Raw genomic sequence first — 16,795 nt, 5'->3', positions numbered from 1 at the left:
TTTTTTTTTTTTTTTTTTTTTTGTCCGCTTTTGAAGTTAATGTTCTGATTTTTAAATCTAAAATAATTTTGGTCTTTTCAGATTCGTAAAGAAACCCAGAAGTTAAGAGAATTTGAAGAAGGCTTGGTTAGCCAATATAAATTTTATTTGGAAAATCTGGAACAAATGGTTAAAGGTATATTAAACTTAGATTTTCTCTGTGTAACCCTGGCTGTCCTGGAACTCATTCTAGAGCAGGCTGACCTTGAACCTGGAGATCTGCCTGCCTCTGTCTCCCTAGTGCTGGGATTAAAGACTGTGCCACCACTGCCCAGCTTTTTTTTTTTTTTTGTCCTATTTTTTTTTCTCTTTGATATAGCCCTGGCTGGCTTGGAACTCAGTTTCCTAAGATGGCTGCCTCTGCCATCTTAGGGCTGGAGTTGAAGACTTGCACCATCATGCCCAACAGGCAACCATGTGTTAAAAGAACATGCATATCTAACCTTATATGATCACAAAGGTAACTTTATATTCTGCTTTATGTGAGAGGCAGTCTAAAGTCAGACTTCCTAGAGGCTGGGACTGTAGTGTAATTGGAAGAGTTCTTACTTAGTGTTCATGAAAGCTTCTGTCTCTGGCACTGTTTAAGCCAGGCATAGGTGGTGGTACACACAGTGATATCAGCATAGGGGAGGTGGAAACAGAGATACCAGAAGTTCAGGGTCATTCACACCTACATAGAGAGTTCAAGTCCATTGTATGCCAGAATGAAGACCCTGTCTCAAAACACAAAAAGACTTCCAGAGTTCAGCCTTTCTCTACCATTTGCATAATAGGTAAATTCCCTTTCTGTGCTTTTTTTAATCAATAAATAGTAATAATATTGTTTACCTTATAGGATTTATGAGAAGCAGTTTGATTTATAAACATGAAGTGTTTAATTATTTTATCAGCTATTAGTATTAGCGTTATTATTTCTGTAGTTCTTTGTCTTTCCTTTTATGCTGCTGGGGACTGGACGCAGGAACACATGCATACTACCAGTGAGCTATGTGCTCGGCATGTTGTAGTCCTTCATAAGTAGTCATGCATTTGTTGCATTTATGAACAGTTGGGATTTCTTCTTATTATTTTAAAACTGTAGACAAAAGACTATATCTTGAAATAGGTGTTCATGTTTTAAAAGCAGACTTAAAACTTAGCTAGGATGATAAGCCTTTTGAATACCCATTTCCAAAAAAAGAAGGGCATAGTGAAAATTGGGTGGTGAATGAGAAGAAACCCAGATTCCTAGTTCATCTCACTGAATTCCTTTCCTGAGTGCTAGGACCAAGGGTCACGTAGTTCCCAGCTGAGACAGTGCTGCTGAGCCTCCTGTTGGCCCAAGTGGGACGGAGAAGTGGTAGAGTGGACACTGGGTGGAGAGGGGAGGCTTGGGTATTGTTTTTATGCTTTGGTATCCATCTGGAACATACTAGGATTTGTTCCTGGAGACTCTTACCTGGCCATTGACAAGCCCAAGGACAGGCTCAGTAGAGAACTTGTCTCACAATATAATGTGGAGGGCCTGGAGAGATGGCTCAGGAGACCTAAGTTTGGTTTCCCAGACCCACATCAGGCTGCTCACAATTGCCTATGACTCCAGCTCTCAAGAATCCAGTACCCTCTTCAGACCATGTGGATACCTGCATTCAACGGTGCACATATCCACATTTACCCATTAAAAAGGTAGGGTGAAAGGTGACAGAAAAAGACAGGTTTTGACCTCTGTCTTTGGCATGCGTATGGATGTGGGCACATAGTCATATACTGTGCACACACACACAAGAATGTAATGTAACTACACTAAAAATGAAATTAAGTTTAATATTAAGTTAAATACCAAATTACCATTTCTTTGGACGGTGGTGGGACACGCCTTTAATCCCAGCACTTGGGAGGCAGAGGTCAATGGATCTCTGTGAGTTCAAGGCCAGCCTGGTCTACAGAGTGAGCACTAGTATAGTCAGAGATGTTACACAGAGAAACCCTGTCTCCTACTACCCCCCCACAAAAGAAAGAAAGATACTCCAAAGTACCATTTCTTAATTTTTCTTTGACATATATTTATTTGTTTTGGTTGTGGGTATACATGTGGGTGCACAGATGGCATTGTGGGAATGTGAGAGTCAAGAGGGCACCTTGTGGGAGGCAGTTGTCTCCTTCCATCCTGTGGATTCCAGGAGTTGACTCCTGAGCCAACTTTTTAGCCCTACTTAACCATCTTGGCATGTAACTAATTTGAAAGATTAATAAGATGATTTATGTTCTCTCTCTTTTTTTTTTTTTCCTTTTGGTCCCAAGATCAAAATCCTGTTATTTTACAGTTTGTTCTTTATGTAAGTTGTAGCTTCTGTCTGAGACCATGAAGATGTTCTACACAGATCTGACCATGCAAATATTTTATAATTTGATAAAGTTTGGGAATACATGTTAACTGTAAAACAAAAGCCAATCAGTTTAAGCTCTGACCAGTGACTAAAGTAACTGTATTTGTGTTTTACTTAGACTGGAAGCAAAGGAAGCTGAAGAAGAGCAACGTGGTCTCCTTAAAGGCCTACAAAGGGCTGGCTGAAGTGGCTGTGAAGAGCCTGTGTGAGCTGTTGGTGGCCCTGCCCCATTTCAACTTTCACAACAACATTATTGTGTTGATTGTCCCTTTGATGAATGATGGGTCAAAATTGGTGGGTTTTTCTAAAACTGGTTTATTGCTCTTGTCCTTGTTAGGAAGATTACACACTGCTTCATCTTACCTCTAAATTCTTTATAAGGTATTAGTAGTAATTAGCAGTTTATTATGCACCTGACTTGAGCGTTAGTTTAGTGAGTAGTTCTCCTTGGAGGCTTTTAACCCAACAACAGGGGTCCTGGTCCAAGTGTCAGCTCTACTTTACTGTCATGCTTTCTTTTTCAGATATCTGAAATGTGTTGTGAAGCAGTAAAGAAACTCTTTAAACAAGATAAATTAGGCCAAGCTTCTCTTGGTGTAATTAAAGTGATTTCTGGTTTTGTAAAGGGCAGAAATTATGAAGTTAGGCCAGAGGTAAGCCTTTCTTTTCTTACTTTGAAGTTTGTTTTAAATTTTCATTTGTTTACAAAGTTAATTTTTTACTGTTTCAAGAAATTCGTTTACAAACTTCTATAAGGTGGAAAGTTAAATATATAAATTCATTAAGTAAGTATTGCTAACAGTTTGTTGTGCATATCTTCCTAGATGTATTGGTAAAGAGATATATGCATCCTTGTATCAAAACTTAAAAAAAGTCTTCTAGTCAGGACCCTTTTTTGCAGCAGATTGATATGATGTGCGGTGAGCTTCAGCATCCTACACACAAACATACAACACCCTGCTTGGTAGCGAGTTGTCTCAAGAATTTTCCTGGTATAGTCAGTGTTGGAGAGGCCACTGTTCATATTATTTTTTTTTTAATATTGTGAGTATTCTATGAATCAGATTTCTTGAGTAGTGTTAGTGGATCCAGTAGTAATTACATTTAAAAATGAGAGATTGCCAAATGGTTTTCTAATAATGTGTCTTTCATTGTCATTAGTGATTTGAGTCATATCCCATCTGACTGCCCAATAATGAATGTTGCTATTTAATGTTTTTGTCAGTATGTAAGGTGTAAAGCTGCCCACATTGCATGTGTGTTTATTTGCATATTATATGTGTGTGATATTGGAGTTGCTAGTGTGGGTCTATGTATGCGTGTGTTCAGGCACACATGTGTGATTGTTGATGGTACAGGTAGACTTTGAGTATATTCTTTGATTGCTGTTCACCTTATATTTTTGAAATAGGGCCTCTCACTGAATCAGAAGCTCATTGATTTGGCTGGTCACTGAGCTTTGAGATGCGTCTGTCTCTGTATAGTCTCCCCAGCACTGGGGGTATAGGCATACTGCCACACCCAACTTTTTAAATGGGTACTGGAGATCTGAACTCAGGTCCTCATGCTTCCATGGCAGGCACTTTGATGAGTGAGCCATTTTTCTAGTCATTTGTACCTGTTAATTAATAAAGTTTTTCTTCTCTGTATACTGTTTCAAAGATGTTGCTTTACTAAAAATTTAAATTTATATAATGAGACCAATGAAAAATAACAGACAAAAATAGAAAAGAAACTCAATGGAAATACTTGTGTATATCAATGTGTAAAAACACCCACATTTCAGTAGCATTGCTAATCAGAAGAGGAAACATGTCTGTAAGTAAATTTGAAGCAGCAGTTCCTAACAGAACATAATCAGGGATTAAAAATCTCAAAATGCTAGGTGCTTAGCCAGTAGTCATTACTTTTTAAGTTCTTAATATAGCATAACAATATAGCATCTCAGTAGCATTTACTGAGATTTAAATGTAGAAAATATAGAGAAAGTCTTTTTGTTAAGTTTTTTCTCTTCTCCCCTCTCATGGGTCCCATTCTAGTTTTCTTCTGTTTTCTTCCACCCTCATGTAGGTACAAATATAAAAACCTCCTTCCAGCCTGTTTACTCTGTGCCATCTTGTCTGCCTGTTTTTCTCTTATATTCATGAATGAGCTGTTTTGAATTTTACTCAAATACTGGTGTCCTTTCACAAACGGATGTCTGAGTGTGATTTTCAGAAGAAGACAGAACTCCGTGTTAATCTAATAAAACATTTAATACATTTGGTATACATTCTTTTCTGCAGAGTCTTTGGGGATGGTGTAAGTACTAAGCCGTGTGTTTGTTGTTGTTTTTCTTTCCAATATTAGATATTAAAAACATTTTTATGTCTGCGAATTAAGGAAGTAGAACTGAAAAAAGATACAGAGGACATTAACAAGCCAAAAAAGTTCATGACTTTCAAGGAAAAGAGAAAAACTCTATCAAGAATGCAAAGAAAGGTTTGTTTTATTTTCTTTTTCATTTCATTTAAGTATTCTGCTTTAATTGATCTTGGATTACAAGTGGAATCAAAGTGTAATTAGATAAATGTTGTATAAATCATAGTTAAGAAAGGACTTTTATTGATTACTTTTGTTGTCTGACAGTTTCTCTCTCTCTCTCTGTGTGTGTGTGTGTATATATATATACACAACCTATTCTGATTACCTTCTACTGGTTTTTATTCTTTTTTTTTTGTAATCTTTCTATCTCTATTAATCTTTTGCTCCTGCAGATATACACAGTAGTCTCTTTCTCCGGCTCATTTTGTGACCCATTTAGTTTAACCTGGGCCATCTGTGACCACTTGAAGTATCTCTCTCTCTCCCCCCGGGCAAACCTCTCCCAGCCCTTAAAAAGGCACATGCCGCCAACCCCGGATTGCCAGGTGGGCACTGCCCATAGGGCCACGCATATGCAAGCAGCTGATAATCATTGCGTGATCAGGCCTTAGCCAATATTAGGAGCTGATTATCAGGTGTGGCTCCACGCAGCTCTCTACACCCATGCTGTGCCTTCTCTTCTGGTAGTCACATGAGATTATATATTCCTAACTATATGGAGGGTTGACACAGGAGGATTGCTTGAGTCAGTTTGAGACCAGCATCTGGAACCTAACAAAATTTTCCCTCAAGAAAGAAATAAAACAAGTTTGAAATCCAAAGTATTTAGAGAATTCCACCCCCCCCCCTTTTTTTTCTACAAAAACACTTTTTCTTAAAAATCAACTTAGACTGACAATTGTTGACAAAGAGCGACAGGTAATTTTTTTTTAACTATGTAGACTTATCCTTTAGTTAGAGCTATTTTTAAGCTTTTAATTATTTTTCATGTACGCATATATGTGTACACACGTGTACGTATGTGAATGGTGTGGTGTTTGGAGGTCATGTGGAAACTCTTTCCTACCGTGTGGTTTCTGGTAATTGCTCCCAAATTCACAGACTTGGCAGCAAGTGTCTTTTCCCACTGAACCACAGCCACCGCTCCCAACTTAAAAAAAAGTTTTTCTATATTTGTTTATTTATTTACTTACTTATTTGTGTGTGGGTGTCTATGAGAAGCAGTTTAGAGTCATGAAGTACAGATTTCATTTTCCTTGACAGAAAGGGTGCACTCACTTGAGTTTTTATTGATCCACTTGTTTTATTGACCGAAGTTCTGGTCTCTTAAATCTGACTTGAAATCCAGTCACTTTTCCTTTACTGACACTTTTGAAGAAGGGCAAATAGTACCTACTGTTAGGGTCAGTTTACAGTTTATATGAGATGATACGTGTGGCACATGTAAAAAGTTCATAATGCTGAGCAACCTTTTGGTTTTTTGAGATGGTTTTTCAGTAGTTTTGGAGCCTGTCCTGGAACTAGCTCTTGTAGGTTAGACTGGCCTTGAACTCACAGAGATCCTCCTGAGTGCTGGGATTAAAGGTGTGCCCTACCACTGCCCCGCTAATGCTGAGAATCTTTATAAACATTCACTTGTTACCAGAGTTAGAGTAGGAATCCTCTCTGTCCCTCTTTCTCTGATTTCATCCTTCCACCTTTTTCCTAGGGGCAACCAGCGTTACCAGTTTAGCTCGCTTGTGTATCATATCCATTTTTTTCTGCCTCTGCTCATATTTATGTTCTTAGACCATATGACCATGTAGAGTGTTGACACCCTACCCCATTTTTGCCTTCACTGGTATGTGTTTCTTACCCACCCCTGCTTTGTCTTTTCAGTGGAAGAAAGCAGAGGAGAAACTGGAGCGGGAACTTCGGGAGGCTGAAGCTTCAGAGAGCACTGAGAGAAAGCTGAAACTGGTGGGTGGGCACTTCCTTCCACTCTGTCATACTCCCAAGATGTTTTACTAAATGATTTTAATTATAAATGGTTTCAACTTAAAGTTATATCATTTTGGTTTATTTCATGGGTCTTAGGTAGATCATTTTTGTGACACATAAGAAAGTACAGTGAGATGCCTTCAGGTTTTGAGATCACCAGACGTATGTCTTGTTTCAAAGTCTGAATTGTGGGAGGGATGAAAAGGGAAAGGAAAGCTGAACTTGTCTCACTCAGGAGAGCTACCTGCTGGTTCTAAGGTGTTCTTTTCTGATTTCTCTGCCAGCACACAGAGACTCTGAATATTGTGTTTGTGACCTACTTCAGAATTTTGAAGAAGGCCCAGAGGTCACCTCTTCTGCCAGCAGTTCTGGAAGGTCTCGCCAAGTAAGGACTGTGTTAGGCTGAACCCTTTAGACCCTTTGCACATATGTGCTGGTAGCAAAGCTGTCTCTCTGCATGTCCCCGGTGCTCCTAATGCTCCCCTTCTCGTTCCTTTTTTTATGCAGCAGCCTTTCCTTGTGGGGTTTTGCTTTTCTCATTTCAAACTTTTTTAAAATTTACCTTTTTTTCTTTCTACTTTATATGTTTCTGGAATTCTTAAGATTCACCACTCAGTTCTTGATGCCATTCTACAGATGAAACTTGAAACTTTAGCCATAGGGCTGGAGAGATGGCTCAGAGCTTAAGAGCACTGACTGTACTTCCAAAGGTCCTGAGTTCAATTCCCAGCAACCACATGGTGGCTCACAACCATCTGTAATGAGATCTGGTGCCCTCTTCTGGCCTGCAGGGACATATGCAGGCAGACCACCGTATACTTAATAAATAAATAAATCTTAAAAAAAAATAAACTAACAATGTTAGCCATGTTTAGCAGCAGATATTTAGACACCATCTTAGAAATATATCTCTGGCGGGAAGCGATAGTTCTGGTCTTTACAGCCATTCGTGACTGGAGCCCACACGCCTGTGCTTCCGTATGAAACGTAATGCCATTGTCATTGGAAGTCTCCCGAGAAGACGGAGCAAAGGGGGATTGTTTCTACTCCAGTGATTTTGTTTTGCTTTGACTTGGATTTTACTCTGTATTCCATCCAGGCTAGCCTAGAAGCTGCCTTTAACTTATCGCATGGAGGTGTGAACCGTCACTGCTGGTTCCTGACATGTTTTTTTTTTTTTTAATGGTTAATTCCCTAATTCTTTAAAAAAGTAGGCTTTCTTTTTCAAATAATATATGCTTAATTTACAAGCCCAAAAGAATATGGAATTTAAAATAAGCTTCTGCTCCCATGTATGTGTTTGTGTTTCTGTCTCTGCTTGTCTTTTTTGAAATAAGTGGAAGACTGTTTTGTAGTATCCTGTAAGTTCCTTTAAGTTACTCGGGAGATCTTTCCGTGGTAACATGTAGGGACCATTTTTTCCTTTTCTTTTTTCGGACTTTTTTTCTTTTTATCTTTGGGACTTTTGAAGAATGGCCTCAGGTAGCCCAGGCTAGCCTCAAACTTGTGTAGTCAAAGATGACCTTGAACTTCTGATCATTCTGCCTCCACTTCCCAAGTGCTGGGGTTCTAGGCATACACCACCATCCAGTTTATTCAGTGCTGAGGCTTGAACCCTGAACCTTATGCATGCTAGGCATGCAGTCAGCCAACTGAGCTACATCCTCAGACCAGAGAATACATTTATGTCTTCATGTACTTGTGCACACATATTTCCAGATGAAAGGGTGTTCTCATTTTAAATTCTGGTTAAAAAATTCCACATTGCTTCCCACAAAATTGGTAGCAGTATTATGTAATCTCTCATTTCTTTGTTCAGAGGTTTACACAGCTTTAACAGACTTTTTTTGTTTGTTTGTTTGTTTGTTTTGTTTTTTGAGACAGGGTTTCTCTGTAGCTTTGGGGACTGTCCTGGAACTAGCTCTGTAGACCAGGCTGGTCTCGAACTCACAGAGATCTGCCTGTCTCTATATCCCAAGTGCTAGGATTCAAGGCCTGTGCCACCACTGCCCGGCAGTACTTTTGTGCCTGTTGTTTAGTAGTGTACCGAGTATTCTAACACCTACCAGCTGAGAAGATTCCTGAACTCTGCTGCCTTAGTCATTTCAAAAATAGAAGCCTAGGGCAGTCAAGTGATGCAGTGTAGTGTCATACAGTCATTAGTCACCAGTCCAACAATGTTTCCATTTTATTTTCAAGCTGTAATAGTGTCTATATTCCCAGGTTAAGTACCAAGGCTTGAACCTGAGACCTTGTATGTGCACTGCCTGGCTGTAACTCCCTCAACCACCAAAGTCCATGTTCTCATAAATGGCAGAAACCTTTCTTTCTTTTTTCTTTTTTGTTTTATTCTCTTTTTTGAGACAGGTTTTTTTTTTTTTGTATAATCCTGGCTATCCTGGAATTCACTCTGTAGACCAGGCTGGCTTCGAACTCACAGAGATTCGACTGCCTCTGCCTCCAGAGTGCTGCGATTAAAAGCATGCACCACCACTGCCCAGCAGAATTCTTTCTTTTTTACTGCTTCCTGTTTCCTAAGAAGTTATTTCTGCTGCCTCCTTGTAGTTTGTAGAAGCCTAATGCATTTAGTCAGGGCAGTCGTTTGCTCTTGGTAACTTGTTTCTCAGGACAGAGTATTTTCACTGATGCCTCATCTATTCCTACCAAGTATAATGTCCGGCAGTGTGAGAACTGTGTAAAAGTTCAGTCTGGCCAGGCGATAGTGGCGCATGCCTTTAATCCTAGCACTCGGGAGGCAGGGACAGGCCAGGCTGAATTAAGGGAAAGCTGTCAGTGATCTCCTACTTCCATTATGACTAACAGTTTGAAATAAGTAATATTTAAAATGCAGTTTTAAAGTCAAGCTATTTTTACTTGTTTTATTTCTGCTTTTGGATTATTTAGTAACTCAGTTTTATTTGACTCTAGGTTTGCACATCTTATAAATGTGGAATTCTTTGATGACTTGTTAGTGGTTCTTCATACCCTCATTGAGTCTGGTGTAAGTAGCTATTAGTGGATTGTTTTTTCAAGACAGAAATGGTAACAATCATTCTTAACTAATTTTTTTTTTTTTTAAAGAACCTAAGTTATCAAGAAAGTCTTCACTGTGTCCAGACTGCTTTTCATATTCTTTCTGGACAAGGTGAGTTGCTGTCTTAGGTTTTATTTGCTTTATTCCTGAAGACCGTAACTTAACCTAATCTGCGTTTGTTGTCTTCTCAAAGGTGATGTTCTTAATATTGACCCGATGAAATTCTATACACATCTCTACAAGACATTGTTTAAATTACATGCAGGTATGTTCTTAGAAGATTCTTGTTTGGTACATATGTATAGTCTTAGACTATGTTATGATCATAATTGTAGCCGATGAGAAATAGGATCTGGTGCATAAAATGCGGGCTTATTCTTGCCGTGCGTCTGTAGTTAATGTTATATAAGACTTGGGGGTAAAAGAACTTTTGGGGTTGACAGGGAGTGCTGTAAATGCAGCCCAGAGCATCTCTGAGCATTGCTCTACTGACTAGGAGGAGGATTTGCAGCAGGATAATGATTCATCTTGCGGGTCTTCTGGAGTTCAGGTAGTTGCGTAATAAAAGCATAATGACACTGACTCTGAAGGATGTCTGTTCTAGGTGCGACCAACGATGGCATTGAGATTGTACTCCACTGCCTTGATGTCATGCTAACCAAGCGCAGAAAGCAAGTTTCTCATCAGCGAGCTCTTGCCTTCATCAAGCGCCTCTGTACGCTTGCTCTGCAGGTTCTTCCAAATTCAAGCATTGGCCTTTTAGCAACTACCAGAATATTGATGCATGTAAGTACTGGCGTGAGGAAATCGAGCCAAGTTTTCATGGTGTGCTGCACTGTGCTTGTTTGTGTGTCTCTGTCCTTGATAGTTATCATTGTTACTAAAATAATTCGTAGCCAGGTGCAGTAGTTCGTGCCTACAGTTACACCGGGGACTGATGAAGGAGGACAGCTCAAGCCCACGAGTTTTAGGCCAGTCTGAATAGCACCTGGGAGCCTGTCTTTCTCTCTCATTTGAGTCAGGGTCTCACTGTGTAGTGCTGGCTTGGAACTAGCTATGCAGACCAGTCTGGCCTCAGACTCACAAAGTACCTGACTGCTTTTGCCTCCCACGTGCTGGGATTAAAGGCACATGACACCAGCTTAGTAAAATCACATTTCTTTAAAAAAAAAAAAAAAAAGCTGGGGGATTCATATTTGTAACACAATCAGGTACTAACAGAAACAGAGCAGTTTATGATACCTCCTGAGGCAGCCATTTTCACTGCTTGGTGTCTGTCCTTACGGCCCTGTATGAGCGTCTGTGCAGCATGCAAGCAACGCTTTGTTTTCATGGAAAGGATGTGACATGAATTGTGTTGTGTACGGGGTTTAGAGTGAATAATGAAAGATATTTTCATGTCAGTATAAATTTCCTACTTTATGTTTTTAATGATTAAAGTATTTTAGTTGTTTAGCAAATGTAGTTCTTACAGTACACTTGCCATTCTTACAAGCACCTCACAAAGAAGACATTACTTGGTTTTTATAACTGAGATAACTCTAGCAATTCTTACTCGTTCCGCTTTTCAGCTGGGCTAAGGGTGCAGAGGAGGGAAGTGACTCAGCCAGCAGTCACAGTAGTCACTCAGCGGCGGTGCTGGTGGACTGTAAAGGTGGAGCAGCCGGCATGCCCTACTTACTGCCCAGCTTATTGCCCACCCTGCTGCCCACTTGCAGTGTACCCGATAAACTGTGTGTGTTAAGAAATAGGCAGAAGTGGGTTTCTCATTCACAGCTGCTTCTTCGTTTTCCTAATGAATATAGAAATTGCTCATAAGTAATGCTATATGCCTTGCTCAGCCTTCATGGGGGGCGGGGAGGGGCTTGGTCTGCCTCAGCTTAATGTGCCAGGCTTTGTTGACTCTCCATGGGAGAAATGGTTGGGGAGTGGATGAGGGATGGGTTGGGGGGAGTGGGAGGAGAGGAGGGGGAGGGGATCTGTAGTAGTTGGTATGTAAAATTGATAAAAAAATTTAAAAAATAAATAATGCTGTAATATTTCTATAACAAAAATTCTTTGCCAGTTGATGGTGGCTCATGCCTTTAATCCCAGCACTCAGGAGGCAGAGGCAAGTGAATCTCTCTGAGTTTGAGGCCAGCCTAGTCTGCAGAGTTAGTTTCAGGACAGCTAGGGTTGTCCTGTTTCAAAAAGCCAAAAAAAAAAAAAAAAAAAAAAGATTTGCTAAAATGAGATTGGAAGGTGAGAAAGAACATGCTATCTTTGCAGATTTGATAAATCTCTCCAAACCAAATGATGCAGATCTAAATTATTTATTAAAACTAGGCTTGAAAGATGTAGCCCTTAGTAGAAGCACAAATTTAAATGTAAGAATAGGCCAGTTTCGTTCTTTAACTTAGTTAATTCTTCCTTTTCATGTGATGTTGCAGACGTTTCCCAGGACAGATCTGTTGCTTGATAATGAATCTCAGGGCAGTGGGGTGTTCCTGCCTGAGCTGGAGGAGCCAGAGTACTGTAATGCACAGAACACCGCACTGTGGGAGCTACATACACTGCGGGTAAGGGGCCCTTCCGTCTCTCCATCCCCCATCCCCCCTTCCTCCTTTCTCCTCTCTTTCCTCACATGTTACTGCCAGAGCGCTCATGTATGTGCTCTGGAATGTCTTCAGTACTGTAGTCCTGAAGCTGTTGAGTAGTTTTCTGAAACAGGAGAGAGTGTGGTAGACTTGTCATGAGCTTATAGAGATTTATTGAAGGTTCCCTAACACTATTCAGAAAAAGCAGGATTTCTTACCAGGCATATTTATACTGTATTGGATCCCACAAGGATACTTCGATAGACTTCATTGCAAAAGGAGGTTCACCTACAGTGCCAGGATCCTATAGTGAGGCCAGCCTTAGAGTGAGCCCTGTAGAAACTGTGGTAAATTATTTTTTACTACGAAATAGAAACTGTCTTTTGATGGTTCTTTTTTATACTGTTAACTTGATCATTTCAGAAATGTGTATTTTTTTTACATTATTTTGTGTATGAGTGTTTTGATTGCATGTATACAAGTGTACCATGAATGCAGTGCCCATGGAGGCCAAAAGAGGGCGATGGTTCCTCTTAGAATTGGAGCTACAGACAGCTGCCATACTGGTGCTGGGAATCGAACCTGGCCCCACTGGAAGGGCAGTCAGTGCTCTTAACCACTAAGCCATCTCTCCAATCCCCAGATACGTATTTTAATCCTGAGAATGAAGATACTGTTCTGTTTTGTTTGAGTCAGGGATTCTTTGTAGCCCTGACTGTCCTAGAACGCAGAGAACTCTGTGAGACCTCTGCCTCCCAAGTGCTGGTATTAAAGGTGTGCTTTACCACACCTGGCTAGTAATGTTCTTTAGCCTTTTAAAAATTTTACTTTTTAAAAATTAAAGAATAATTATATCATTTTCCCTTTCCATTTCTTTTCTCCATCCCCTATCATGTCTACCTCCCCTAATTCCCTATCAAATTAATGACCTCTTTCTTTATTGTTTATATATGTGTGTGTGTTTATATATGCTTATATATACACAAACATACATATACAAATTATATATAATATAAATACATAAACACTTACATATAAATGCATAAATACAACTTACCAAGTCTGTTGATCATTTCGTATGTATATGACTTCAGGACCGACCACTGGTATTGCATAACCAGTTAAGGGAATCAACCCTGGGGAAGACTAATTCTCCCACTCTCTGCAGTCCCTGGTTACCTGTAGCGCTCTGCCTAGGCATAGGGCCCTTGTCAGAGTGTCTCCTTTCACATTGGCAGGTTGCCCTTGTTCAGATCTTTTTTAGGCAGCCATACTGTTGAGGTACCATGGGTGAAGCTTCCCTGGCATTTGTAGGAGATAGAATCTCACAGCAAATTTCCTGGTCCAAAGGCAATACCCTTATGTGATTTGTATACATGTTTTTGTTTTTTGTTTTTTTAAGAAAGTTGCAAAATAAGTTGTAGCTTGTGTTTTAGGAAGTACTGACCTGCGAATAATGTCTCTTTCCTCTTCAGAGGCATTACCATCCTGTCGTGCAAAGATTTGCAGCTCACCTGCTTGCTGGGGCCCCGTCTGAAGGCTCCGAGGCCCTCAAGCCTGAGCTGAGCCGAAGGTACAGTCTGACAGTTGCTTTATGTTTCTGCTTGTTGAGACAGGTTCTCACTGTGTCTCCTTGGCTGGCCTGGAACTCAGAAATCCACTTGATTCTGCCTCCCAAGGGCTAAAAATATGTGTCACCTGACCTGTTTATGATTTCTTTTTGTTTGTTTTGTTTTTTTGTGCTTGGGATCAAACCCAAAGCACCAACTTATTCTAAGACTTAAAAAAACTCTGAAACTGGACTTTGTCCTTTTATATTTGTGTGTAAGTGTGTGTGTGTGTGTGTGTGTGTGTGTACAGGTGCATGTGTGTATAAGGGCTTCGAGAGGCTAGGGGTCAAATTGTCTATTGTTCCTCAGAAGCCAGCCACGTTATTATTTTGAAACAGGATCTAGACTTGCTAGCCAGTGAATCCCTGCCATCCAGTTTAGGAATTACAAATAACTACATGTGGCTTCTTTTATTTTTCTTTTTAATATGGTGACAAGGATTGAACTCAGATCCTCATGCTTGCATGATAAGCATTTTAGCAGCTAAGCAGTTTGCCCTGCACCAGGTTTTCCTTTTTCCTTTTTATAAGCCCATAGATTTTTTAAAATTTAGATATCATATGAATTGTAGGCTACTGATTTCATACTGTCTTTAAAGTCTGAACAAAAATGGAATTTTGTTTAATCGTTCGAGACAAGGTTCCATGGAACCCGGAATGGCCATAAGTTTAACCATATAATAATGTATTTATGGTGGCGTATGCCTTTAATCCCAGGACTCGGGAGGCAGAGGCAGGCGGATCTCTGTGAGTTCGAGGCCAGCCTGGTCTACAAGAGCTAGTTCCAGGACAGGCACCAAAGCTACAGAGAAACCCTGTCTCGAAAAACCAAAAAAAAAAAAAAAAAAGAATGTATTTATGTGTGATGAACTTACACTCTTGATCCTCTTGCCTCCACCTCCCAAGCACTTGGGATTACAAGTGTGCACCACTGTGCCTGGCTAGTTGTTACCTTTTAAGATTGGAAGAATTCACTTAAAATTCACTTTTTGTGCTTGTCTTGAAATATTAGATTTAGTTATTTCAAATGAAAAACATTAGATTTATTTGTGTTTATGAGTGTTATGCCCACACATGTGTCTGTGCACTACATATGTGTTGGGTGCTTCAGGGGGTCAGAAGAATGCATCACTTCCCTAAAATTGGAGTTAACCACTGAATCATCCCTTCAGCCCCTATTTTGTATTTTTAATTGCTAATATTAGTTAGTCAGCTGCTATGCCCTTCAAATGAGGCTCAACTTTACTGATTTCTATAAGTCCTTTGTGGGAAATAGAGATAATTCTTGGCCTTACCAAATACAGAGGCTGCCTTTTCTTTTTCACAGCCTTCATGTCTGCCTCTAGCCTTGTTCCATTTTTTTTTTAACTTGTGCATCACAAGGAACAAGTGGCATGCACTGACCAAGCGCTGTTCATTGAGTCATATCCTCAGCTGACCCCTACTAACACTGTTTTTTTAGAAAGGGAGAAGAGTAGATTCGTCATTGTTTTTAGTAATTCTTCTGGTGTATTTTCATTAATCATCTTGATCATTTGCCTCCTCTGTGCCAGTTTTCCTTTTCCGGGGTAAGATGAAGCCCAGGTTTGTCTGTAAGGCTTGGTCAGTGGAAAATGCTTTCTTCTCTTGGGGAATGAAGCTTGGGGTGTGAGTGCAGTCCTTGTGTCTCTCATTGGGCTAATGTGGCTCCTAGTAACCCCAGCTGACCAAGGTTTACTTAGGTAGTCTGGGTATTGACATATTTTCTGTCGTGAGTGTCCTGTCCTTGTTTTTCATCCAGGTTAATAGCTGAAGGGTTGAGTGATATTTAAAGTCAGTGACAGATTAATTGCTTATCATCAGTATCACTAGTTGAATTGGGATTCAGTCATACGAGCTGGTCGACATCTGCTTAGCAATCTTCTTGGGCTGTAGGCCTGCATTTCTGAGTGTGAATACTAGATTTTTCTGAGGTAACTTTAGTAAGATAGTGTTGATACTACAGAGGAGTTAGGTTTCATTTATTTAGTATTGAGACAGGGCCTCTCTGAGTACCTCTGGCAGTCCAAGAACTGCTTTGTAGACCAGGCTGGCCTTGAATATACAGAGATCTGCCTGCCTCTGCTTCTCAATTGCTAGGATTAAATTGCTGCCTCTGATTCTAAATTGCCACCAAGCCTGACTAGTTTGTATGTTAAATGAATGAGTTGATTGAATGCTTGATGTTATTCTTCAGATACAATGTAGCTCTTAAAGTTATATAGCTAACGGTAGTTTCTCTGCATATCTTAATATTTCTTAAATTATAGATCTGCAGTTGAACTTTTTGAGACTTACAGCATGGCAGCAATGACATTCAACCCTCCTGTTGAACCTTCAAACTCTAAAAAGAAGGTATGTGATACTTTTTTTAATAGAAGAAATAAACATTAAATCAGTGTATTTATTATCAATTCAACTGCCCAATTTTCTTTTTTCCTTTTTTTGAGTCAAGAGTATTGCTTTGTAGTCCAGGGTGACTTGAATTTAGGATTGTTTTGCCTTAGCCTTCCATGAATTGATACTACAGGTATTGACCGCAAAGGCCTGGCTCTGGGAGTTGAGAGTTGGATACATGGGGCTAAAATTCTATAGAGATGGTTGATAGTTGATAAGATTTTCATTCAATATTGGGAACATCCAAGACCCGACTGGACATCTCTCATTACTGTATTTCTTTTTTATTTATTTATTTATTTATTTTGTTTGTTTTGAGGCAAAAAAACTCACTGTGTATAGCTCTGGCTGGTCTGGAACTCACTCTGTAGACCAGGCTGGCCTTGAACTCACAGACCCACCTGCCTCT

At 39.8% G+C, this 16,795-nt stretch overlaps 1 protein-coding gene across 1 annotated transcript in view; it reads left to right on the top strand.

The window, feature by feature from the left end:
- Nucleotides 1-16,795, top strand: part of Noc3l (NOC3 like DNA replication regulator) — a 28,895-nt gene that overhangs the window by 10,378 nt on the left and 1,722 nt on the right. Inside the window, exons 7-19 of the mRNA XM_050160386.1 lie at nucleotides 77-175; nucleotides 2,527-2,702; nucleotides 2,933-3,061; nucleotides 4,758-4,889; nucleotides 6,651-6,731; nucleotides 7,037-7,137; nucleotides 9,681-9,753; nucleotides 9,834-9,897; nucleotides 9,980-10,051; nucleotides 10,391-10,572; nucleotides 12,216-12,344; nucleotides 13,838-13,935; nucleotides 16,260-16,344. Coding sequence (XP_050016343.1) covers nucleotides 77-175; nucleotides 2,527-2,702; nucleotides 2,933-3,061; nucleotides 4,758-4,889; nucleotides 6,651-6,731; nucleotides 7,037-7,137; nucleotides 9,681-9,753; nucleotides 9,834-9,897; nucleotides 9,980-10,051; nucleotides 10,391-10,572; nucleotides 12,216-12,344; nucleotides 13,838-13,935; nucleotides 16,260-16,344 — 1,421 coding nt within the window. The remainder of the gene's footprint in view (nucleotides 1-76; nucleotides 176-2,526; nucleotides 2,703-2,932; nucleotides 3,062-4,757; nucleotides 4,890-6,650; nucleotides 6,732-7,036; nucleotides 7,138-9,680; nucleotides 9,754-9,833; nucleotides 9,898-9,979; nucleotides 10,052-10,390; nucleotides 10,573-12,215; nucleotides 12,345-13,837; nucleotides 13,936-16,259; nucleotides 16,345-16,795) is intronic.

Source organism: Alexandromys fortis, unplaced genomic scaffold, assembly GCF_014885135.2.
Source record: "Alexandromys fortis isolate MF-2015 unplaced genomic scaffold, M_Fortis_MF-2015_v1.1 scaffold_10, whole genome shotgun sequence".
NCBI classification, from domain to species: domain Eukaryota; kingdom Metazoa; phylum Chordata; class Mammalia; order Rodentia; family Cricetidae; genus Alexandromys; species Alexandromys fortis.
The sequence above is the reverse complement of the archived record's forward strand: the minus strand, read 5'-3'. Positions and strand labels throughout refer to the sequence as shown.